The 24103-nt window shown below is 31.4% G+C and overlaps 6 protein-coding genes and 3 long non-coding RNA genes across 14 annotated transcripts; 4 read left to right on the top strand and 5 right to left on the bottom strand.

The window, feature by feature from the left end:
- Positions 1-634: 634 nt before the first annotated feature.
- LOC102674364 lies at positions 635-2118 on the bottom strand. Its single transcript, XM_031513211.1, has 3 exons — positions 1967-2118; positions 1264-1886; positions 635-1099 (listed from the first exon to the last, which is right to left on the bottom strand). The coding sequence occupies exons 1-3, from the start codon at positions 2013-2015 to the stop codon at positions 641-643; spliced, it is 1131 nt and encodes a 376-aa protein (XP_031369071.1). The 5' UTR covers positions 2016-2118; the 3' UTR covers positions 635-640.
- Positions 2119-2332: 214 nt separating this feature from the next.
- LOC102672415 (gem-associated protein 7-like) lies at positions 2333-6411 on the top strand. Of its 2 annotated transcripts, none has more exons than XM_031513221.1 (3): positions 2333-2519; positions 2812-3014; positions 6008-6411. In XM_031513221.1, exons 1-2 carry the CDS (start codon positions 2378-2380, stop codon positions 2997-2999), a joined length of 330 nt encoding a protein of 109 aa, XP_031369081.1. In that variant the 5' UTR covers positions 2333-2377; the 3' UTR covers positions 3000-3014; positions 6008-6411. The 2 variants fall into 2 exon arrangements, with proteins under 2 accessions (XP_031369081.1, XP_006621354.1); XM_006621291.2 differs by lacking the exon at positions 6008-6411 and adding an exon at positions 3116-3256.
- On the bottom strand, positions 3038-5051 carry LOC102672726 (mediator of RNA polymerase II transcription subunit 30-like). The gene is made up of 5 exons (XM_006621293.2): positions 4538-5051; positions 4143-4281; positions 3639-4049; positions 3296-3552; positions 3038-3215 (listed from the first exon to the last, which is right to left on the bottom strand). The coding sequence occupies exons 2-5, from the start codon at positions 4258-4260 to the stop codon at positions 3117-3119; spliced, it is 885 nt and encodes a 294-aa protein (XP_006621356.1). The 5' UTR covers positions 4261-4281; positions 4538-5051; the 3' UTR covers positions 3038-3116.
- Positions 5293-6687, top strand: LOC116186330. The gene has a single exon (XM_031513217.1). The coding sequence runs from the start codon at positions 5711-5713 to the stop codon at positions 6530-6532; it is 822 nt and encodes a 273-aa protein (XP_031369077.1). The 5' UTR covers positions 5293-5710; the 3' UTR covers positions 6533-6687.
- Positions 6688-7013: 326 nt separating this feature from the next.
- Positions 7014-9070, bottom strand: LOC102672955. The gene is made up of 4 exons (XM_006621295.2): positions 8645-9070; positions 7946-8109; positions 7747-7857; positions 7014-7352 (listed from the first exon to the last, which is right to left on the bottom strand). The coding sequence occupies exons 1-4, from the start codon at positions 8727-8729 to the stop codon at positions 7092-7094; spliced, it is 621 nt and encodes a 206-aa protein (XP_006621358.1). The 5' UTR covers positions 8730-9070; the 3' UTR covers positions 7014-7091.
- Positions 9071-10565: 1495 nt separating this feature from the next.
- LOC102673083 lies at positions 10566-11760 on the bottom strand. The gene is made up of 2 exons (XR_004151300.1): positions 11256-11760; positions 10566-11175 (listed from the first exon to the last, which is right to left on the bottom strand). It is a non-coding gene; the product is annotated as an uncharacterized LOC102673083 (long non-coding RNA).
- A 56-nt stretch (positions 11761-11816) lies between these two features.
- Positions 11817-12372, top strand: LOC116186333. Its single transcript, XR_004151302.1, has 2 exons — positions 11817-11969; positions 12038-12372. It is a non-coding gene; the product is annotated as an uncharacterized LOC116186333 (long non-coding RNA).
- A 576-nt stretch (positions 12373-12948) lies between these two features.
- On the top strand, positions 12949-14467 carry LOC116186331. The gene is made up of 2 exons (XR_004151299.1): positions 12949-14023; positions 14106-14467. It is a non-coding gene; the product is annotated as an uncharacterized LOC116186331 (long non-coding RNA).
- Positions 14468-14902: 435 nt separating this feature from the next.
- LOC102673255 (loricrin-like) lies at positions 14903-17348 on the bottom strand. Of its 5 annotated transcripts, none has more exons than XM_031513212.1 (6): positions 17114-17348; positions 16432-16611; positions 15811-16341; positions 15372-15543; positions 15143-15211; positions 14903-14970 (listed from the first exon to the last, which is right to left on the bottom strand). In XM_031513212.1, exons 1-6 carry the CDS (start codon positions 17193-17195, stop codon positions 14958-14960), a joined length of 1047 nt encoding a protein of 348 aa, XP_031369072.1. In that variant the 5' UTR covers positions 17196-17348; the 3' UTR covers positions 14903-14957. The 5 variants fall into 5 exon arrangements, with proteins under 5 accessions (XP_031369072.1, XP_031369073.1, XP_031369074.1 ...); XM_031513213.1 differs by having other exon boundaries at positions 15143-15205; XM_031513214.1 differs by having other exon boundaries at positions 15372-15495.
- Between the last annotated feature and the right edge of the window lie 6755 nt (positions 17349-24103).

The following is a 24103-nucleotide window of genomic DNA, read 5'->3' as shown; positions in this document are numbered from 1 at the left end:
TATATATAATTAAATAAATTTTATAATAGATATATATATATATATATCTATTATAGATATCTATATCTATTATAGATATATAGATATATATATATATATATAATTAAATAAATTTTATAATAGAAAAATCAATTATCATATTATAATACTTGTAACTATACGATTCCATTGAAAATCCACTTACTTGTCAAATTATGATAATTATATACGATTATACAAAGTAATACAAAAAAGAACACAATTGCTTTCCAACACATATCGTTTTATAAAATGTTCTTTGGAATAACGCGAAAGCGTGCTCGTCAATAAAATTCCGGCAACGTTCTGATGAACCGATTCGTGTAATTATTATATCGTCCTATCCTAATATAAACAACTTGTTGCCAGAAGAAACACAATTATTTACATTCGACTTGTATCAGAGTATATAATATTACGAACGTAATAAATCTATAAGGTAATGTGATATTATTATTCTTAACTTAATATATATATTAAAACCATTTCACTAAAATTAATTTGTCAATAAAAAAAAATTTAATTTATTAAATTTTTTATCATGATTATACACAGGTTAATACATATTGATACATTACATTGCACGTTACAATTACAATGATTCTATATTATAGAATATAGATTATATTATAGGTTTGAAATCATTGTTGGCGAATGATGGTATATCGTCAGGTGTATACAAAAATCTTTTGAAATCGTTAGAATGATATTCGGGCATTTGTTGATGAAATTGACCTGGATAATGATGATCGTGAACATGTGCAACGGGATAATAATTATTATATGTTTCATCCGGATAAAAATTTACGGGTTTGTTGTACGAGGGTAAATCATAATTGATGTGCTCGTAACTGTGATAATAAGGATCGTACGATTTCGTAGTGAAATCGATATGGTGTATATTTTGTGGATATCCGCCGTAGTAAAAATGTGGACTTGTTTGAGTCGAATTGTCAGTTTGGGTCATATTTCCAGACGTTGTGTTACTTGTTGTTGTATTCGCGGCTCGTAATCCTATCGTAAAAGAATTATCTTTGACGATATTTTTCAACGTGTTACTCTGCTTCGCATTAACTTCTTTCTGCGTATTACATAATAAATTAGAAGATGGAAACTGTTAATAGAAGAAACGAATTTTTAATTTTTATTATATCAATGCGTAATGCTAAATTCATAAAATATTTAATTCTTTTTACCACGTAAAATTTTATTTATATGTTCATCATATGTTTTTCAAATTCTTACCTTGCCTTCCTCGTTCTGGTCCTCCTCCTCCTCCTCTGTATTTTTGTCGATGTTCGGCGTTTTGATACTTTCAATTTTTTGAGCCTCCTCTACATACTCGTCCTTCAACTGATCAATGATTTTGTTGCCCAATAGATTTAACGAACTCGGTTGAACGTTTTGTAATCCATTAATTGATTGTAATCTTAATAAATCCAACAAAGGGGGATAAAATCCTACAGGAGTGGCAAATATATAAGGATACGAGACGTAAGGATAAGGATTATAGATCGCGGCAACGGGAGACGAAATTCGAGATGTTCCATCGACGTTCAAAGATGGAAGTTTAGTATAAGTTTTTACGTCGGTCGACGCTGCATTTGTCAAATTACCGACACTTAAACCGGCTAGGAAAGCCAAACTTCTTAAAATTTTCGATTTTCTATTCGAAGAGTCGACTTCTTTCTTCATATTTCTTTCCAATTCTTCTAATCTAGTCAAATTCTGTTTCGAGTACAGAATATCCGTCAAAGAGATTTTTTTCTCGGGTATTTGTACATTGCCACTGTTCGTAGTAGTTTCTCGTAACGATCTATGAATTATTTTTGAATGTTCCGTCGTTGCACTAACTTTATGATACGCTCCTAGATAGACAATAATAATTAACGTGATCGAAAGAGAGAGCTTATTTTTTTTATTATAATACTTTTATAATATTACTTACTGGTATAATTAATACCGATAGTTAAAAGCACGAGGATCGAGAAATTCATTGTTACTGTACGATGTTTCGAACAAGAATGAAAAAAAAATTGACGAAGGCTATTTGACAAAATTCGAAAACCTGTGGGTTGCCCTCATCTTTTATCTTGTGAAAGTATACCATTTAGATATATTCGAAAATATGTTAATTGCGTTAATCTAAACTTCCTCGTTAAAATATGTGGGTTTCTGTTATGCGATCTATATTAATATTATGCGATATTTTAACGTTAATATTATAATATTATATTACAAGTAATATATATAATAATATTTTAATTTTTAAATTTGGCGGGCATTACAGCGACACTTCACTTGGTTGTTTTAGTTCCGCCATGGAAGTTCTTTACGAGTCAGCAAATTTTTCGATAAAATGACTAGTTCAGTTGAAGTAATTGAAGATAATTCACAATTGAACGAAAATGAAACTAACATGGATTTTGCAACTTCTGAAAAACAAGAAGCACGTGCATTTTTACGTGAACGATTTCTCCGTGTAATTACTGGAATTGTTGGTACGAAATATTTTATGTTTTCAAATCTATTTCTTCTATCTCAAAATAAAAATATTAAAATATTTATGTAATATTTTTACAAATGTGTAATTCTGTATAAATTTTTATGATAATAATTTATACAGGAAATTAGTGTAATATGAAATTATTCAAACGTGGCGCCAATATCAGAAACACTTAACCTATACGGAAGTATAGTATATCATAAATTATCATTAAATATGGTAGTATCATCAATATTATGAATAAAATAACTTAGAAATATGAAATCGAAAAAAATTATTTGTTACAGGTAAACAAGCAGATTTTTACTTATACGAAAATACGCGGGTTTCTGCCGAGTTTAGAGGTTGTGATGTAGAATGCTTGGAAGTATATACACGAAATTTGGAAACACCATTGGGCAAGATTCCAGAAGCTGTTCTAAGAACAAGTGACATTATTTATATGGATATGAATGACATTAATGTAGTACAATAAATTTTCAAAATACAGGTATGTAAATAATATTAACATTCTTACATAGCAAAGAATACTTTTATTTTTCAACACAGTTTTTTTTAATAACTTATATAAATATTATTTACATTTTATAGTTTAAGATCGACGCATATTTAACATAGTGTTTATTTCTGAAATAATGCGTCTTAAGTGATCAATAATTTCTTTAAGGTGCCTATTTTTTAACACCACTTGCTGAAAAAGTTAAATATAATATTATTAGTTTATGAAAAAAATGTTCGCTTTTTATTATTTATATTAAAGCCTAAACTTACTTCCATAATTTCTTTACTTTCTTCACATGCTAATCTATAAGCTTCAGATGTTTTTTTCTCATCGGATTTCATATCCCATTCTTCCTTTAAAGGAATTAAACTTTCTATATGTGTATATTCCATACCTTGAAGTTGGCAGTTTTCATTACATTTTTCATAAATCAATCTCAAACGTTTAAATAATAATTTAAGAGTTCTTAATTGTTCCTGTACTTTATTCTTCCTTTCATTAGCTAAATTTGCTCCTTGTGCTGTGCCTAAAATTATAATATATATATATATATATATAAAATACAATTGAATATGCGTTACAAATAATTAAAATTTAATAACTTTAAAATACCAGTTGGGGGTTGAAGAAGTCTTAACGTTTGAAAAACTTCCAGAGTGCGGCTGACAATATCTTGTACAGTTTCTTGACCAAATCTGCATAAACTGGCAGTGTTAAATTCCTTATTTTGTTGTTGTTGCTGAGGTGGTGGTTGAGTAGGTGGTACAGGAGTTTGAGGTGTCGTAGCTTGGTTGCCTGTTGGATTACTTTGTTGTACCATTGCAGCTTGTTGTTGTTGTTGTAATTGTAATTGTTGTTGTTGCATCTGCTGTACTTGTTGTTGCATTGCAACAGATTGTTGTTGTTGTTGTTGCTGTGCTAATACTTGTTGAGCACTAGGTATACCCATAGCATTGGATCCAACTCCACCTACACCTACTCCTACTCCTACACCAACTCCAAATTGCTGCGGATTTACCATACCTACATCAAAGAATTTTTTGAATATTATACTTTTCTTTATATTCTTTTAAAATTTATCTCTTTAATATCTTGTCCTAATTAATTTGTACTTACCACCTTGTTGAGGACCCATTAATCCAGATACCATTTGACCTCCACCAAATTGTGTTCTCATTGCAGATTGTTGTACGTTAGGAAATCCAGATGGAAATGGATGTTGTTGACCAGCCATTGTATTTCAATTTTGTCACAACTTTATATTTTTGAATATGCAAAATAGAAAAAAATTAATAGTTAGAAAATTTTTAGGTTAGGTGCTCTTTTAATATAATATTTTGATTGTGCAGGTTTTTTACAGATTTAAATTATATAACTTTATTAAAAAATTTAATTTTTATTTCAGTTTTTTCTTCTTAAATAAAGAAATAGTAACAATAACAATAAATGTTACAAGTAATATTAATTTTCGAAATTGCTAATTTCTATTAAAATACAATTACGTTCCTTACTTAATAAGGAATGAAATATTAAAAAATCACGCCATCAATACTATATAATAATAATAAAATATGCACATTTCTTCTAATATGTGCAACACAAAAGGCACGATTTACATTATACACACGCGTTGTTGACATCACATTGCGCACTTCTAGTGCGCACATAGTTGCCGGAGCGTGGTACTTTATCCCCTCTACCATTGGAAAATGGCTCAATTCCCCCGTGGCGAATTTTTGCGGTAGGAGAATACGTGACGTCACCAGGCATCCACCAAAGCCAAGCGTCCCATCATGTCACATGGCGTGCCTCTGCCTAATGTAGCAATAGCAGTGGGGATAACGTGACGTCACGTATTCTCCTCCTGCGGAAATCGAGGAGAATTGAGCTACTTTTAGTGATAGAGGGAGTAGCGCACTCATCCATGGCAATTGTGCATATAATGTCAATGATCATAACGTGTTCTATTTTTATTATACTTTTAAAAAATTATTATCTCTAAATTTTTATTTTTTTTTTCGACGTATAAATGTATAATATTAAAACGATACAAATTTTAAATTCACTTCACTATAAATATAAAATATATAATATATAAATAAATTTTTTTTTATTTTAAAAATCATGATATTATCCTTTAAAGTATATGTTAATATTTATTATTTGTACAAAATAGTTAAACATATATATTAAAGTAGAAATAAATTCAATTTTAAATTTATTAAAAATAATAATAATAATAATAGTAATAATGATAATAATACTTTTTTACATTTCGTTCGCGTTTATAATATACTTGTTCTTCGCGTAGATAAACAAAAATTGTGTAAATAATGTAATCGCACAAGATATTTTTACATTGGGGACAAAGAGTATTGGTAAGAGGGATCGAAGGCGAACAGTGACATATCCTTTGGAATGCAGGATCAAAGTCGAGGTTAAGATTCTTTGAAAGAGATAGAACTAAATTTTGTGGTATTCGAACAATGTCCAAACAGGAGATAAGGTCAGTGCACACGAAATGAACACGGTAGACATAACGGCCCAATCTTCAGTCCCCATGCACCTTGCTAGCTTTTGCGTTCACATTGTTTTTCTGGCACAGTCAGTATCTATCCTGTCGAGGTTACTGGACGCTTTAAGATACGAAAAATAAAAGTGGAAATTTCTTCGTCCTCGTTAAAATGTCCCGTAAATCATTGTTCTTTATTGTGTTATTATTCAGTTTTACGTTACGTGGTGAAGGCAAGCCGATTGAAAATCAATATTTTCAATCGAATGTTACGAACAGTGGTTCGAAGACTCGAGGCGAACCTTTAATAGAAAACTTTAACCCTAAAATTGTAAAAAATGGGAAAATAATAACCCATAATAATTGTGTTGAAAATTGTAACGAAAAAGATTCCAAATCCTCAAGTGAAAGTAATCAGATATGCCCTTACGAGGACAAAGAGTTGTGTCTAATTTTTTCTTTGTCGAAGATCGCCAAAGTTCAAGTGGCTACGTCGAATAAAGCTTCGACGCATCACATCTCGAGATCGAATAATTTTGACGCCGCGTCGAAAGACGTGAGGAATTTAAAAATTAACAAGGAAACGAGGCGAAAGGAATTCGATTTTGGGAATGAAGAGAGATACAGAGAGGATTTACAGAATTTTTCGGAGGAACGGGGAAAATCATCGATCGTTCACTGCAGAGCAATTCGAGATGTTTACATACCAGAAGTGAAACGGAATCTACCAGCTGTAGCGTGTAAATTTGGCAATAATACTTTCATTTTATCAAGCGAAAGATTTCTCGAAGATCGACGATTATATCTGGATATAAGAATCGACGAGAATATATTTGAAAGTATAAAATATACTTCGAAAATGTCCAGAGCCAATGAATCAAATACGATACCCGCGTTGCTTGTTTTGAACACGGCTAGTAATAATTACAGAATAGAAACGCATAAAATTACGTCTGACGAGGAGGAAGTTAACGAGACAGTGGGAAATCGATAACGATAAATTATCGGACGAGTATAAGTTGTTCTGTGTGGAAAAATATTCAAATACCCGGTGGTAATTTTTCAATTATCTTCTGGTAACTAAGTAATACATAATGTATAAATACGATTAATAATTGGAACAAAAAAAAATAAACTACTTTTTATAAATGTAATTCGAATATCGCAAATACCATTTATTTTTCGTATCCTGTGTTTAAAATATTTTATTTATTTGAGCACGATAACGCATCACATGATTCTCGTTGATCAAAGATATACAATAATATACATATAAATTCAATTTGTTAACATTTTACAATAAACAATTGCGAGCGTTAAAATTCCATTGGAAATATTTTATCACAAAATTCTACGCTATATATCGTTTTGCTATAAATAAATCTCACTATGAATGAGGCGTTTAATTTTGATCTCTCTTCTGAATATTCATTTTCTTCTTTTCGTTGCTTTTCTAACGGCAGTTTTAAGTTTCCTTCGAAGGATCTACTTGAGAATGGGAAAAAAAAAAATATTTTTCTTCAAGCAAACTACATAGTTGGATCCATTCAGGGTCAAGAGTCGGAAGCATTATCCTCGGCACGACGTTGATCATCTTCGTAAATATCGGATCGAAGTGATTCTTGAGCGATCATTTGATCGATATTCATATTTGAGGTAAAAATTTGATCGTTCTTGTAACGAAATTTATCCATAGACGATTCGGCGAGATTGAAATTCGAATCGTGTATATTATTTGGACTTTTCACGTCTCCTTTAACCTCACTTTTGCCCTTCTCTTCTATATTTTTCCCATCTTCGTTTAATTGATCGACCTTAAAAATAAAATATTCGAGGTGATAAATTTTTTTCGAGTTCACTTCTCAAATTATACGATTTGAGGTTATTAATATTTATACATCATGATACGATAAGTGGATACAACAAGGAACAGGTAATTTAATGACTCATTGATTTCTCCCTCAGATTGTCTTCATTTATGCATGGTGACAGGTGAAAACACAGGACGTAAAAGCAATTTATTAACTACCGTGCATTTGAATTGACGTTAATACCTTTTTTGCATACTGCATCATCCACTATTGACGAGTATATTACTAACAACGCGAAGCAAGTGTTCATTCTTTGATAACGAAAACTAGTTGGAAAATTAATTAGCATCGCATTGTTTTTCAATAAGGGAGAAAAAGATTTGAATAAATTTCATACTTTCCACGTTTCTTGAACCTCTCTGATCACATTCGCGGCAGATTTCCTTTCCAAATCCTCCTCTATCAATTTCTCATCGTTCTCATCTTTAGGAAGATCTAAATCAAGTTTCTGCAATGATCGTTGAAAATTCAAATTTTAAAATTATAATATTTGTACCTAGATACATATTTGTCGTGCAACTCGTAAAAACACGTACCTTATTCAAATTATTCATCGGCGAGTAAGCGTAATGTATACTCGATCCTTCGTGAAACGCCTCGGCTAACTTGGGATTTATCTCCTCGAGTGGTTGATTACCATACCTTATGTAAACCGGAATGTATCCCTGGATGGCAGGCAACACTTGAAGCGGAAACGAATCTAAAATGAATTAGTATCGAATCAATAATAAAATTGAAATTATCGCGAGGCAAATTACAGATTTGTACGGATGATAATTTATCACGTGTAACGCGGCGACAGCGTTGCATTAGTCTTCTCTATAGTCTTCTCGAAAGGAAATATATTCACGGTTGAACAATTTATTTTCTATAATTGCAAATCGATCCACCGTTGAACATTAACGAGACATTCTATAAATACATTTAATACGTGTATAAAATAATAAACCGATAAATTACAATATAAATTTTAATCCACCATCACCGAAACGAGAAAAATTAATAATTTAATGTTTTAAAAGGAATGTTCAACACACGTGTACAGGACATAGAATATACACTCGCGTCGTATCGACGATTTTCATTGCGAGCTATTCGGCCACAAATAATCACCAGAGAGGCGCACAAAACAACAACTTTCCAACACTTGTCCCCAACGCAGCAATGTGACAAATCATCGTTGCGGATTTCGACTCTCGTTCGACGCGGGAATTTCAAAAATTCCTTCTACTCACGGACATAACTGATCGAGAGGGATAACAGTAACACAAGATCGTAGCAGATGGCCCTGGTATCGCGCATCATCTCGGCAGCCTGCATCTTTGAACGGTACTAAGCCCCCGTAGCACGGGGCACTCTCCTTTATATTCCGCGTTCCCCTCTACCCCTTCGCTCTCTGCCACGTTCAGGCCCCTCGGGGTTAACGCCGTTCCGTTAATATCCAGGCAAAAAGTCAAATCTTCCTTTACTTTCGGCAATTCGGGGCCCGTCCAAGCCTCCTCTTTTCTAAGAAATTCACCGCTACATATAGAAATACAGGGCTTTGTATTTCACTCGCTCGCCTTTCCGTCCTTCTCTCTGCAACGAGAGAAACGGAGACACGGTTTTTTGTTTTGTTTGGTGCAACGATGTTGATGTTTTTCTTCCTTTACCTTCAATTTTCGTATCTTTTCGAGCTTTTTAATTCAACTCGTTTCCATCCTTCTTTTTCCAAGGATTTTCGTTTCGTTTTTTTTACAGATCGACAGGAACAGATTTATGTTTTATACGTGACGTGCGAAATATTGAAGAAACGTTGACTTTTTTTTTCTCGTTAAATTTTCGTATCGTGCCATCCCTAGAGAAACTTTTGCCTTTGTGATTCAACCGTTTGCCTTTTCATTCTTCTTTGTGCGAGGATTTCCTTCTCTTTTCGAAGATGGAGGCCGATGTTTGCACAATGAAAAAGGATTTTTGATTTTTGCATTAAATTTCGTATCGTAAATTTGATATTTTGCATTATTAATTTATCGTCGACTAACTTTCGAGATAACAATCATAAGATGAAAAGTAAAAGTAAAATTCGCGATTCTCCTTTTTGTCGTGAAGAGTAGTACTGCAGACTACTGATGAAGTACAGATTTTAATCTGCTCGTCGCATACAGGTAATCGTACCCAGAGATCTTCAACCTTGAAGATCCTCTTCTTCCTTGAAGATCGTTGAAGTGAGTCCGATTCGAGGATCGATAACACGTGAATTTTATAAATCTTACGAATCTGGTGATAAATTGTAATTATCTCGATGAAACTCGTTAAAATTTATTCAAAATTTTTATAAAATAATATAGTTGTTCGAAAATTTCGAATCTCTGAATGTCCTCTCTCAAAACGAAATACGAACAGATTTGCTTGATAAGATAAAGCTATCCATCGTTTCTTCCTTTATTTTTGAACGTTTAAGTTCGAATTTTTCTAATTTTAAATTTAAAGATTCGATAAACTTTGAATTTTTTATTAAAGTAATATTATATGTATTATAAATAAATGATTTTTTACAAATGTATTATTAAAAAAATATATACTATACTTTGAGAAATTATATGAATCATAATCAATAATTTAACGACATTAATTATAAAAAAAAGATTGCAAATTTTTGTCTCTGAATAAACTTAGAAAATACTTGGGAAATTATTAATCTGAGATTGCATCTTAGGATTGCATCTTCTTCGATAAGAATTCTTATAGATAAAATGTCAAATTTTTTTTTTCAGACAATTATTATTGTACATTTTTCTTCTTCTTCTTTATTTCGATAAAAATGATACATGATAATGCGATATGATTCCAAGAATTTTGATTTCAATGCTGTTTTGTCGTGACGAATAAGCCCGGAGGGGAAATAATATATCCTGAACGAAAGGTCAGGATCAATGTAGAATCGCGTGTCCGTTTTGAGTAATCTTTTTTTTTTTTTTACATGTCAATATAATGCGTAAGATATAAATCAGTTTTTCATTGATTTATCGATTTAATTTTACGATATCATTTATATCATTTATCTTTTTATAAATTCAAAATGAGATATTAAAAGTGAAAATTTCGAGACACGTAGATTATTTCATCCCAATATCGATTTTTAAATAATTTCTATTTTGATGAAAAATATAATTTTTATTTACAGGTTAGGTTTCATTGTATGATCGATCTCTATAAACAATCATTCGTTGAAGCGTCACTAAAGAAGTGTGGATACATGCTAATGTGAAAACAATAGAAAGTGCAGAAAATAAGAAAATAAATTTTCTTTATTTCCATATTTCACTTCACCAAGTTTACACAGAAAAGTATTGTTCTTTGGTAATCCATAATAGTTTCTCAAATACAAATGTATTCAGTTGCACTTGTTTCATTGATACTTTTTCAATCACTGTTTATATTTCTAAATTTCAATTTCAGCATCTTTCCAGCAAGCCTCACTTATCTTGAATATTTGCATCAGTTTCAGAATCAACGAAGTTATCGCCATGATTAACAGTTAACCGAACATAACCTGAATCCAGTATGCCTCATCAAAACATTTCTTCCATTCATCACTTAACCTAAATCCGCATAAAAACGTATCATTGGATTGCTCTTTTCACATCGAAAACAAAAGATCTTGCAAAAAGTGAAATAATCCATTTATACTTACATTTAAACTCGTTACAATTAAATTGAAAGAAGGATTAAGCATTAAGTTGGCCAAAATTGAGACAAAATTTAATCCACCTGTCTCGCAATTCTTCTGCAAACAAAGGATATGAGAATATCGGATTTATATTTGAGATATTACGTCACTTTCCATTTTACAATACTTGTACATACCATCTAATCAACACGATGTTACGTGTTATCATCATCGATCGACGTCCCCTTTTCCGCTTATGCATACGTGTATCGAAGAAGGGCGTAAGTGACGAGCTACTAGAAACTATATTGCCGGATGCGTATGCGTGCATAATCTTGCCTGTTGACACAGTTAGAATTCTGGTTTACTGGGTCGTTCAGGTTAACATTTATCTTACTTTTTTCTTTTACTTTTTTTTCAAATGGGGAAAAAGTATATTGGTTATGATTAACTAGAATTCTGCGTAGCAAGAATTACTCATTTCGATAAGGAATAATCTACCTGAAAACCGGTTTCGTCTAAGCATTATGTACGAAACTATTGTCTTATGGATACTAATTATTATATTATTGTCATACTACTTTGATCGACGATCGATCCATCATAAATCGATTACGATGCCTTGTCAAACCCAACGATGATATCAAGAATCGAATATTTTTCCCTATTGCAATTATAATCATTTTAACAATTTATCAAAACATTTTTATTTCATCCATGGAAAATTTAAAATAATTTAATTTTTTATTTAATCCACAAATTAGGGAAATTTTTTCGTTGCATAAAGTTAGACGATGAAATTGTCAAAGGAAAAAAACGTTATCGATACAATACTTTACTTTAAAAGAGTCAGCGTTTAATTCTCGAACAGCGCTGGTTCCACTCGAACTGGACTGGACGAGATCCCTCAGGTATTTCTCAGCCGGAAAGAAACATCTTTATGCGAACGTGTACAGTTCTAGCTCTATGTATATTCCAGTTGGATGCAACCGGTTTCGTTTACGACCCTAAAAAACTACGGAGGATTAAATTAAAGCCTCGTCGTTCTGTAATCATCGACGGACTTAAGTCACCCTGGTTCCAGACCAGACTAGGAAAGGAAATTGGCTCTCTCTTCGTTGTAGACGTTTCTCGGCTACGCGCACACTTTGCTTTGCTGTAATTGTATACAATCAATATCTTCCCTGCGATTATTACGTTTTGAAAATAAACACACTACAACAAACAATACCAGTTTAGCATTTATATTATCGATGTATGAATGCCGACAGCCTGACGACAGTCGTACAAATCGCTCTTCTCAACAGATAGCGATTGAATGGTGGTATGTATGTTGATATTATTCATTGTGGGTGGTGGTGGATCTATACTTATTATGTATGCCTATATATTTGCATATAAATTCGATAATCGTAATTTTAAAGTTGATTAGACACATCGTGCATTTCATATTTTTAAAGTTTATATATATATATATTTCACAATAATGGTATATTACACTCGGCACCATGATTTTAGTATCAGTATCGATAGTAAAAAATCTAATCGAAATAACGGACTATGAACTGGGTCATCGAGTATTCCAGTCCACGTCGATACGCCATTGCACAAGCCATTGACCCAACGAAAACCAATTAATCTCATAAACGATCGAATTTATCGACCCGATACTGTAATGAATAAAACCCAAGGCGAGCTTGACACACAAGCATTGTCGAAGCTGGTTTTATTGCCGAGATACGTTACACGCGTTAATTTGTGACAATGAAAATGCGAGGTGTAGATATTTCATTAATCAATCGATTTAATTCGATGTCCTTCCCTTCATAAATGAAAAAAAAAAAAAAAAGTTACAACTTTCAGCTTTCCGTTCACTCGCGGGCGAATAAAATTTAAACAAATTACTTTTGATTGAATTTAAGCGAATTTTAAATAAACGGCCGTGATCCGAGAAGGGTCGATAAAGAAGATTTGGTTAGAGAATTGGAAGAAGAACGAGGTGAAAATATGGGTCTGCGGGTCGTCGAATACCCAGTGACTTCCATCGAAGTCTGAATCACGAGTAACGCTTTGCCAATTCTCTTCTTCTTCGCGATCCGCGAAGTATTTTCCGGTCGTTGACCGTCGCCGACAGTAAACGACCCTCGAGGTCTTCTGGATGGAGAGCGCAATGAGGAAAAACTGGGCGAACAAGGGGCGAACAGATAAAAACTCACTCCGACCGGTGAAATAATCAGAGCCTCGGTTTCTCCTTCGATCTTCTTCGAAATTTTCGTTCCGCTCGCAGCACACGCAACTAGTCGTAGTATAGTTCGATTAATTTCTTTCACGAAAATTAATTCGTCGAAATATGGATATAATCGCGAAATCCAACGAGTTGAGAAACGCTGATCATATAGATCAAAGTAACGTTGCGTATTTATTTCTTTTCTCAAGTTCGACGAACTCGATAGGTTGAAAAGAATTCGATAGCGTGGACAATCTGAATCGCGTATTTGCAACGCTCAAAATCTATTGCCTAGTGACACGATGGTTTGACTCGGTTTCGGCGCAGAATCCGTTCCGCAAGCGTGCGCGCATGCTCGTTCCTCCTGCTGACAGGCTTGGAAAAATAGAGAAAAGAATCGAAACTTTACCGTTATGTTCACCCAACTCGCGCCATAATTACAGCATGGAGTTTGCTACTTGCGGGAGAGGAAAGTGTATGTGTGTAGGAAAACGTGTACACGCTTCAACGGCAAATCTTTTAAGCTTTTTTTTAGACGTGTAATTACTCGAAATCGAGTCACGATATCCATGAGAGATGTTCGATCAGTGATTATATAGATGCCAATTTGCTCTTGTGACAATTATTATCTTCGTGCGAACACGCAGTGCATCGTATTAGGTTAGATTTCAAGTAGTCATTTGCCTGTCGATTTCACTCTTTCGAATCAGTGACTGATAAAATGGATGATAATAAGGGGTAAATAAGACGCGATGAAATGGAAGTTATGTTTTCTACTATTAGAATTTCTCGATTCGATAACTTTTCGTTTTTATTGCAGAAGAATATACGTTTAAACATCTCGTGTAGCATGTATATACTTCAGCTCAGGTGTGCATGAAGATTCACGGAGGAATACTTTCATTCAAGTTTTATTAACAGAGTCGATGCAAGAAGTAATTAAACCGGTCTTGTGTACTTTATCGCGAATTATATTAGTAATAGTGATGGAGTCGCTATCTTACAGCCATTAAGAGGTATGTAGCTATATGTAATTCATTCTTCGATCTCTGTTTAAGAATCACTCGATATCTGTTGCTTTATAGTTCAATTTATTTAATCGAACCGAATAGCGAAATTCTATGTTTCCAATTTTTGTCAATTTGACTCTCGTAAAGAGTGGTAATATTTTTTCAAGATCAATGCAAATACGAATAAAAAATTTCACGATACGAATGATCGATTATCTTATTATCATACATATGGATGAGTATTTTTTTCCTTTTCTTTTTCTTTCGTAGTTCGCAAGAATTAATAGATTCAAGCGCATTAAGCGTACATGCAATGTACACTGCATGTAAAATGATTCTCGTTAACGCGTTGCGGTTCTCCCCTTTTAACGATGGACATCAATCACGGATGAAACTTGCGATTATTTCCTGGAAATTGCTTGCCTTCGAATAGGAATTCAATGAATCCTTAGCTTTTATTAAAAAACGAAACCTGTTTATTTATTTTTCTTGTTTATTCGGTACTCGATACATGTTAGTCAAACGGATCGAAATCGAAATGGCGAATGTTACAAATTCGTTACAAATTAATATCACTTTCGTTGAATTTGAATTTTCGAATATTTTGGGCAGCATGTAATGTGGAATATTTTCGTTGTTCTTATATTCCATTAAATTTATATTTATATGTATCCCCTGAAACAATGATAATAATTATATATTATATTGTTATTTAATTCCATTTTTTTTTTAATTTTATTATACGTATTCTTTTACTATAATTATCGATCACTACTAACTCTCACATATAGAAATTAATATTTTATATAGAAATTAATATAAAAAATAAAAAATTAAAATTTTTTACCATTTGCCACTTCCTGCTTGTGCGTTTGCATTTGCCGATGCCGAAGCATATGAACTTCCGCCACTGGAATCGCATAACAGAAGAAATATTATTGCAAATAATACATTAAATTATTATTACAGAAAATTATTATTATATTAGAAAATAAATGTTCTTTTAATCCGAATAAACGAATACTTATCGTGGAGATTTTCTATTCTAAATTGTAAAAGAAAATTTGGAATCATACCATGTGCTGCAACCACCACCTCCGGATGGATATCCACCACCTCCGGATGGATATCCACCGCCTCCGGACGGATATCCACCGCCCCCTGATGGATATCCACCACCCCCTGATGGATATCCACCACCTGCAACGGGTACAACAATAACTGGTATAACATCTATTCTTGAATGCCCTACAAAAAATTACCTTCAATCAGCGTTAGAAGCGGAAGCGGCGCTTTGTTATTATTATTATTATCCTCATTAAATGCATTTGATCCTTTTTTTTAAAAAGCTAGAGAATATAACACGCGTTATGCCTATTTTTTCATTAATTGCAAGCGGTAAAAAGTTAAAATATTAGCGATGCATTTGCAGTAAAAATTCACATCTCGAATAATCAAGCTTTCGAGTAATTAAAATTAAATGAAAGCATAAATTTATTTTTCATTCTATCGTACCTGGATAACCGCCTCCTCCACCGGGATAGCCGCCACCACCACCACAACTACCACCTGCACATCCATATTTGCCACCACCGCCAGGATAACCACCTCCTCCACCAGGATAATAGCCACCACCAGCAGGATAAACATTTCCTCCACCAGGATAGCCACCACCACCACAACTACCACTTGCACATCCAGGCTTGCCTCCTCCACCACCGAATCCACCACCGAATCCACCACCAAATCCTCCTCCACCTCCAAGTCCTCCGGATCCTCCTCCACACTTGACACAAAGTGTCCTCTTGTTGCGGATTTTCTTCAATTTTTCCAATTTCGATTTCGAGGGAAATATGCTTTCTCCTTCCTCCTTAGAGAGCTTCAGCCTCAATACTTTCGTTTCACCGCCATAATTGATCTTCTCCACGTTGAAATCCTCCTCATCCTTAATCAGATCTTCCGCAACTTCATCCAGATCCACCGCTTCATCCGTATCTTCATCGTTCTCGTCGACGTCGATGATTAGAAGCAGAGTCGCCAACGGATCTGTTTCAATTAAATTTAAACTCGTCAAAGATCTCCCATTTCTTCACGTCGATAAATTTATCATAAAAATAAATGTATGCTTTCAATTACCTGTTAATTGCGGGACATGATGAACGATATCGTTTTCCAAAATTTCATCGGACGTTTCACCGGTAACATTTTTCACGCCAAAAATATTTATAACGAACACCATATAGTAATGGTCCTCTTCCTTTTGCGGGTAAGGAGGAGGCTTGAGTTCCGTCGATAAAGTAGTGTTCTCCGCATCTTCTAGAAAACGTCAAATCAACTTACGTATTCGAATCGAGAAATGAGAAAAATTCTTCTAAAAAGATTAAATTTCGATTGGATCGATACAAAATCATTCAACTTACAACGACGAAGCTAATTATGTGTATTTTCTATTTACTTTTTACTAAAAAAAAAAAAAAAAAAAAAAAAAAAGAAAAAAAAAAGAATATTCGTTTCTTTTTTTTTTTTTTTTTTTTTTAAAAAAAAAAAAAAAAAAAAAAAAAAAAAATTCGTTTCTTTTTTTTTTTTTTTTTTTTTTAAAAAAAAAAAAAAAAAAAAAAAAAAAAAATTCGTTTCTTTTTTTTTTTTTTTTTTTTTTAAAAAAAAAAAAAAAAAAAAAAAAAAAAAATTCGTTTCTTTTTTTTTTTTTTTTTTTTTTAAAAAAAAAAAAAAAAAAAAAAACGAATATTCTTATTTCTTTCTTTTTTTTTTTTTTTTTTTTTTTTAACAATTTTTTCAAAAAACTGCGGTATTCACTTACCTATAGTCGGCGCTGCCGAAAGGGCACCGACAAATAAAAGCAATAGCAAGGCTCTAAAACTCCTTGCTGTTTCACTAACCATTGTGGAGTGCTCGTTAACTCCGAGATTATACTGTGGATCGGTTCTTTCATCTTACTGCTTTTATAGCCATCGATCTTTATACACGCACTACATCAAACCAATTATGTAATCCGACGAGCCACCTCTCCATCCTTTTCCCATCAACATTGCATCCACATCATTGCAACCTAATATTTTTGGTTTTTCCGTGGGAATTCCAGTTCCACTCGAGCTCGTGCTAGCTCTCCACTCTTGTTTCTCGTGCTAATTCAATAATCAAACGCTTTGTTAAAAACATATTCGTATAAGTATATCCGGAATCCATCTAATTTTATATTAATTAATTTATCCATCGTTATCTCTAACTGTTTATTAATTAACGAATTTCAATCGTTCCAGGGAAACGTGACTACAATGAAACAATTCTGATGAACTGGCACGAGTATTGATTATGTCGAGCAGATTAGAAGAAGAAATTGAAAAATTGCTTATCAATTCTTCGAACGAGTTAAATAACGTCGATGCGTTATTCAATTTGTTGCATCAACTGATTATCGAAGAGTATCGTTGTTGATCGACGATTCAAATAAAATAAATAATTCGTAATTCAATGAATTTTTATTTTTTACTTGTGTAAAAAAAAAAAAGTATAGTATTTTTAACGTAGAAAAATGAATTGTAATTAACTTCTCTTCTGTGTTATTTAATGTTATTTAATACCGTCGAGTTATTTTTTTGATTATACAATACGGAGACGAGAGTTAGAAATCATCTTTAAAGGAGAATTAATAATCGATAATTGGTATTCATCTTCGTAATAATTTTAAAATTCATATAATTTTCCGTAAAAAGGAAAAAAAAAAAAAAGAAAAAAAAAGAAAAAATTACAATGTACCGATTTATATACATAATGTACGTATATTAACAGCTTTTTTTTAATTCTTTCTGAATTACCGACTGACTTACATTTCATTTTATATCATTCAAGGCTATTCAAGAACGTCTATTTTTAACGTGTGAAAAAGTATTTTATTGAAAACTCGAAATAAACTCGTATCGTATCCTCTCTTCTCTCGAATTTAAAAATTGGACAAGTACATTTTTTTTTCTCGTTCAATATCAATTTCCTAATAAATTATGTAACTTATCATACGTCGGTACGCAGTAGTAGCTAAAAATTAGAATTGAAATAGAATAAGGAAATAAAGTAATCAAGTTGATTAATATTATAATTACGAATTCTAGGATTTATTTTAAATTAGAGATTCAATCGATTCAATGTGATTCGCGATGATCATCGTTACGTGTAAAAATTCACGCTGTTTCAAATTTGTTCCACGAATATTATCGATATAAATGCTTTATACGTATATTCAAAATTATATATAAACGGATAATGATTCGTGTGCGCAGAATCATTGCAATAGATAATAAATCACATAAATGAAATAAAAGAGAGGGGGGAGAGGGAAGTGTGTTGTGAATATCAAGTAGGTGTTTACATGAATCACGCATAAATGCATCGCAATAGTAATAATACGTTCCTCTGAAATGTTATGATTATTCTTCCGCATGTATATTAAATAATAATACATCGATTTCAAATTTATTTATCGAATCAAAGTTCACTTGATCTGCTTAATATATAATATTTCTGAATGTTGGTTCGAGGAATTGATTTTTTTTCTTTTTTTTTTTTTTTGTTCAAAGATAAGATAACGACCTGAACGTGGCAATGATGCAAACTAAATTATTCAACGAAGTTAAACGATATGGTAATAAAAATATATACATTTACACATTTTGTGTAAATTTTGTGTAAATTTTAACGAAGGAGATTTTTTTTTTTTTCCGATTATAAAGTATATAATACGATACAATCTTCATCTCGATGATATATATATATATATATATATATATAGATAATTAATTACTAGGAAAATTCTAAACGATACTTGCGCCCGATTTTTTTTTTTTTCCGATTATAAAGTATATAATACGATACAATCTTCATCTCGCTGATATATATATATATAGATAATTCATTACTAGGAAAATTCTAAACGAACCCTGCGCACGGTTTTTTTTTTTTTTCCGATTATAAAGTATATAATACGATACAATCTTCATCTCGCTGATATATATATATATAGATAATTCATTACTAGGAAAATTCTAAACGAACCCTGCGCACGGTTTTTTTTTTTTTTCCGATTATAAAGTATATAATACGATACAATCTTCATCTCGCTGATATATATATATATAGATAATTCATTACTAGGAAAATTCTAAACGAACCCTGCGCACGGTTTTTTTTTTTTTTCCGATTATAAAGTATATAATACGATACAATCTTCATCTCGCTGATATATATATATATAGATAATTCATTACTAGGAAAATTCTAAACGAACCCTGCGCACGGTTTTTTTTTTTTTTCCGATTATAAAGTATATAATACGATACAATCTTCATCTCGCTGATATATATATATATAGATAATTCATTACTAGGAAAATTCTAAACGACACCTGCGCCCGATCCTTTTTTTTTTTTTTTTTTTTTCTTATTCGTGTAAACCCCACCTGGTTTCATAATTTATGAAGATCCTTAAACAAAGTGAGTGAGATCACCTATTCGTATTATACAAATTGTGGAAAGCTATCAAACGAGTAATCGCTTCGAGGTCTTCCTGTTTCAGAATCTTAATCCTTCCGTAACCTTGGCCTATAGAGACAAATGAATATGAATACGAACGGAGGAATGAAGGAATTCGATGACCGTACAATTGAAAGCTCTAAGAGAAAGTAATTCGTTCGAATATTTATTATCCATCGTTTCACAAATAATCGAAATAAATCTTCTATGATTTAAAAAATACGAAATTTATTACTTATTAACAACGAATTTTCCGCTATATAATCGTTGCTCACGTAATCACCGTACGTCCAATGAATTGAGTTTGAATTTTTTTCCTACCGCGTTACGCGTATTTTTCCGTGTTTTCCACAAATTATTTTTCACTCGCGTCTAGTGAATTCTGGTAAAAATTCTCACCCAGTTAACAAGCGATACAATTCCTCCTGTTTGTTCCATATTTCTAGGTAATTTTATTAGAAAAAAGGAAACAACAAGTTCTTGGAAGTTTATCTGAAGAATAAGTTTAGCAGTAAGTTTAATTATTCGTTGATACTGATATATACACGGTATATATATACGATATAAATATATATATACGATAGCATCGGTAGATAGACCGGTATGCAATTAAATAGTCGACTCTAGGTACAGGTAGATTAGATGTTTTAACGGACGGACGGGGATTTTTTAAATTACCTGTAATATAGTCATGTTGGATGACGTTCACCAACGCTCACGATTCAGTTAAAACAATTATATTATCCACCGCGTATACTTTATCCACCAATCGTGAAGGAAGATTATTTTTAATGGGCGAACTCTCCCGCCTCTCCCTCTTCCCCCTCTCCTCCGTCCATTTCAACGCGGCCTTGAAATACGTCGTAAAAGGGCATTGTTTCTCGCGTAAACTTGGCTTCCTTTCGGTGTTGCGGTTTTTTCAATATAGAATGTTATTGGAAAATGAAAGAAGAGAAATTTTGTGCGCCGAAAGAATCGAATTGTTTTTATACGATTCAATGCACCCATTAGCATGGTGAAATATATATACGATATATATATAAATATATAGACGACATATCGTCGTGTGATCAAGTTATTCTCCACGTGAGTTGAGAAAATGAAAAGGGTATTATCGTCTTGAAATTTACGTCATTACTCTTCCGTGTAATGAAAATTATTTCGAATAAAAGTTGAATGGTTTCAAAGAGGAGAGTAATGCGGTGTAATTATTTTTCTGCTCGGAGAACACGTGGAGGTTACATGAAAGTCAACTTTGTTTCTTTTTTTGTCTTTTTTTTTTTTGAATGGTCATCATCATATATTTTTTTTATACGTAAGTAAATTCATTATGTTATTATTCTATATAAAGAAATTTATTTTAAACCATGTACGAGCAAAAAAAACTATTGCTTCAATTATATTATCTTTTAAAATGATCATTTTTCTGATATTTTTTTTTTTTTTTTTATAGGATATCTAGATACATCGAGATACAACGAATGATTTGATTCTATTTGAAGAAATAAAGTTGAATTTCATGAGTTCTTTACCGTCAAAATATATCCTTCTTGAAACCTTTTTATCTGAAACATTTTTTAATATTATGAAAAACAAGCGGGACACCCGGTATATTTCTTAATTTTCTTAGTAAGTATAAAACAGGTAAGTATTATTGTTAATATATAACTAGAATTAAGTAAAATGATGAAAAAATGCTTATTTCCTGAAAAAAAAGGGAGATTAAAAAGGTAAGTATAAAGATAAGTATAAAGGTAAGTATATTAAATGCCACTTCTTTAAAATTATATTCTCTTAATAGAAAATCTCGAAATCTGGTCGCCGAAGCGCAAAAATTTCAAATTTTGAAAAAAATTCTTGGAATTAGTCGAAAATTCTTGGAATCGGAATTCCTGGAAAAATTTCTCGAGCGACCTCCTTTCAATTTATATTCTCCTGATACAAAGTTAAAATTTCAGCCCGGCCAAATTTTCGACTTTGTATCAGGAGAATATAATTTGAAAGGAGGTCGTTCGAGAAATTTTTCCCAGAATTTCGGCAGTTCTTGGAAATGACGTCAAATTCCTAGAATTTCTAAAAATTCCTGGAAATTTCGAAATTCTTAAAATTTAAAATTTTTGATCGAAAACTCGACTTTGTATCAGGAGAACATAAGTTGAAAGGAGGTCGATCGAGGAATTTTTCCAGGAATTCCGATTCCAAGAATTTTTGCTCAAATTTCAAATTTTCGACAATGTAGCAATAAAATATAAAGTGAAAACAAGTCGTTCGCGAAATTTTTCCAGAAATTCCAGAAATAAAAATTTTTTATTAAATTTTATATATTTTCCTTGGAATATTTATTTTCCTGTATTTTTTTATACTTATTTTTTTCAGTTACTATGTTTCATTTTTTTCAATATTTTATTTAATTCTATTTTATATAAAATTTATTTGTTAAAATACTTAATTACTTCTAAGAATATATATATTTAAAATATCTTATGTATCTCTGAATTATATCTCAGTTGCTTTACCTTTGATATTTCTGTCGCTTTATACGTACATTCTTAAATTATCTATTAACGCATTGTTACAACTCAATAAGAAACTTTTCATAATGTAATGTGTCAAGGAAGCTTTTACTTAACATTGAAATATAATCATCTTTTTCTATGTCATATGTTCATTATTTTAATACATCATTTGCTATTCTTATAGATTGCGGAAATGTAGAAAGTTAATTTTTCTGAATAATGATCCTTCAACAATTATAAACCAATTCAAAGTATTTGTAATAAAAACTTGGCAAATAATAAAAAAAAAAAAAAATAATTGATGAATAGAACGAGAATAGCAAATGTTCCATGATGAATATAAAAATACACGTAGAAGAGAAGAATAGAGAATTATAAGAAAGCAGATATATACATATAAAATTGATATATAGAATAAATTAGGAAAAGAAGACACTAAAATTAATCGGATATCAAAATCATCTTTTGAGCATAAATTGTGTATAAAAGTACAGACAAGGAGAGAAGAAGAATAATAAGAGAAGGACAAAGATAGGATAAAAATTCGGGAATCAACGCCATCTTCAGAGTGCCGCAAATGAAACTTATTATATATAAGGATAGTAAAGGATAGTAATAGAAAAAGGATAGACAATTAGTACTTGATTAGTAGCGTCATCTCTTTGAGAAATGTTCAAACTTGTTGTATATTATTACCGACTGTAGTTTTAATTTATTTATAGTCTTTGAGCAGTTACGCCATCTCTGTGAAAATCGTTGAAACTTCTTTACAATTGGTAACTGTTCGTAATTCAATATTTTTCGAAGAGATGGCGCCATTGATCAAAGACTATTAAAAAGTTCACTTGTTGATAATAATGCATGACAAGTTTGAGCACTTCGAAAAGATGATTAGTTAAGTACAGAAAAATACAAAAAATAATTATAATTTGCATCTTTTTACAATTTATGTACATTTTACATATATTTTATATATAAAATATTTTATTTGATTAAAATGTAGATTAAATGGGAATATTAAAATATGGCTAAAGACTTTATATAAATATATCAAATTTAATATGTTAATTAAAATTTAAATATGTCATTCTTTTTCTAATTATATGTTTCTATTAAAATCACAATTTTTAATAGAAAAATGTAATTTGAAAAAAATGTGACATATTTCCTACAATTTTCGAATATCTATCTAATATCTATCTAATATCTTTAGTCAATTTTGCTTTTTATATTATTGATCTATATTTAATAATATTATCTTTCATTATTTCAATTATTTTAAATAATAAATACTGCTTTTTCAAAAATCAAATTTATATTTAATAATATTTAATGTTTCGTTTAAAATTTTTTATAATCTTATCTATTTTCTCTGTTGTACTACAATTCTTTTATGGCGATGGTCTTTGGATTACTGCATTAGATGCAGCATCGATTATAATGTTCTATACATTCACAATTTATTTCTACTACTACTACCAGTTACATTCAATATAAATCTGGCAACATTGGTTGAGTCCGATTTTGATGTAAATATACTCTACTCGATATATTTTCCACATCATTATAAAATGTATATGGTTATTATTATAAATAACAAACAGTGAATTATATATATAGTATATTATATAATATGTACATAGTAGTAATACAATAGATTTGTTTCTTATTTATATTAATTAGTTTCTTCTTATTTTTATAGCACAGTTATTTAGTCTTTATTTAAAAAAAGACTTAATTAAAACTCTCAAA

The sequence above is a fragment of the Apis dorsata genome, unplaced genomic scaffold, assembly GCF_000469605.1.
Source record: "Apis dorsata unplaced genomic scaffold, Apis dorsata 1.3 scaffold_630, whole genome shotgun sequence".
Classification (NCBI taxonomy): Eukaryota; Metazoa; Arthropoda; class Insecta; order Hymenoptera; family Apidae; genus Apis; species Apis dorsata.
Note: the sequence above shows the minus strand (reverse complement) of the source record. Positions and strands in the feature narration are given on the sequence as shown.

Bases quoted from the DNA above. Each gene is read 5' to 3' on its own strand.
- LOC102672955 (XM_006621295.2), bottom strand. From the start codon at position 8,729: ATGCAGGCTGCCGAGATGATGCGCGATACCAGGGCCATCTGCTACGAT. The intron at 7,858-7,945 runs GTACGTGTTTTT...CGATCATTGCAG, and splicing joins CGATGAATAATTTGAATAAG to AAACTTGATTTAGATCTTCC. The intron at 7,353-7,746 runs GTATGAAATTTA...TTTATTTTTAAG, and splicing joins AGGTTCAAGAAACGTGGAAA to GTCGATCAATTAAACGAAGA.
- LOC116186330 (XM_031513217.1), top strand. From the start codon at position 5,711: ATGTCCCGTAAATCATTGTTCTTTATTGTGTTATTATTCAGTTTTACG.
- LOC102672726 (XM_006621293.2), bottom strand. From the start codon at position 4,260: ATGGCTGGTCAACAACATCCATTTCCATCTGGATTTCCTAACGTACAA. The intron at 3,553-3,638 runs GTATTTTAAAGT...TTATAATTTTAG, and splicing joins ACTTCTTCAACCCCCAACTG to GCACAGCACAAGGAGCAAAT. The intron at 3,216-3,295 runs GTAAGTTTAGGC...TAACTTTTTCAG, and splicing joins AAAGTAAAGAAATTATGGAA to CAAGTGGTGTTAAAAAATAG.
- LOC102672415 (XM_031513221.1), top strand. From the start codon at position 2,378: ATGACTAGTTCAGTTGAAGTAATTGAAGATAATTCACAATTGAACGAA. The intron at 2,520-2,811 runs GTACGAAATATT...TATTTGTTACAG, and splicing joins TGTAATTACTGGAATTGTTG to GTAAACAAGCAGATTTTTAC.
- LOC102674364 (XM_031513211.1), bottom strand. From the start codon at position 2,015: ATGAATTTCTCGATCCTCGTGCTTTTAACTATCGGTATTAATTATACC. The intron at 1,887-1,966 runs GTAAGTAATATT...TTGTCTATCTAG, and splicing joins TATCGGTATTAATTATACCA to GAGCGTATCATAAAGTTAGT. The intron at 1,100-1,263 runs GTAAGAATTTGA...TGTAATACGCAG, and splicing joins ACCAGAACGAGGAAGGCAAG to AAAGAAGTTAATGCGAAGCA.
- LOC102673255 (XM_031513212.1), bottom strand. From the start codon at position 17,195: ATGGTTAGTGAAACAGCAAGGAGTTTTAGAGCCTTGCTATTGCTTTTA. The intron at 16,342-16,431 runs GTAATTGAAAGC...TAATTGAAACAG, and splicing joins TCATGTCCCGCAATTAACAG to ATCCGTTGGCGACTCTGCTT. The intron at 15,544-15,810 runs GTACGATAGAAT...AATTTTTTGTAG, and splicing joins TGGAGGAGGCGGTTATCCAG to GGCATTCAAGAATAGATGTT.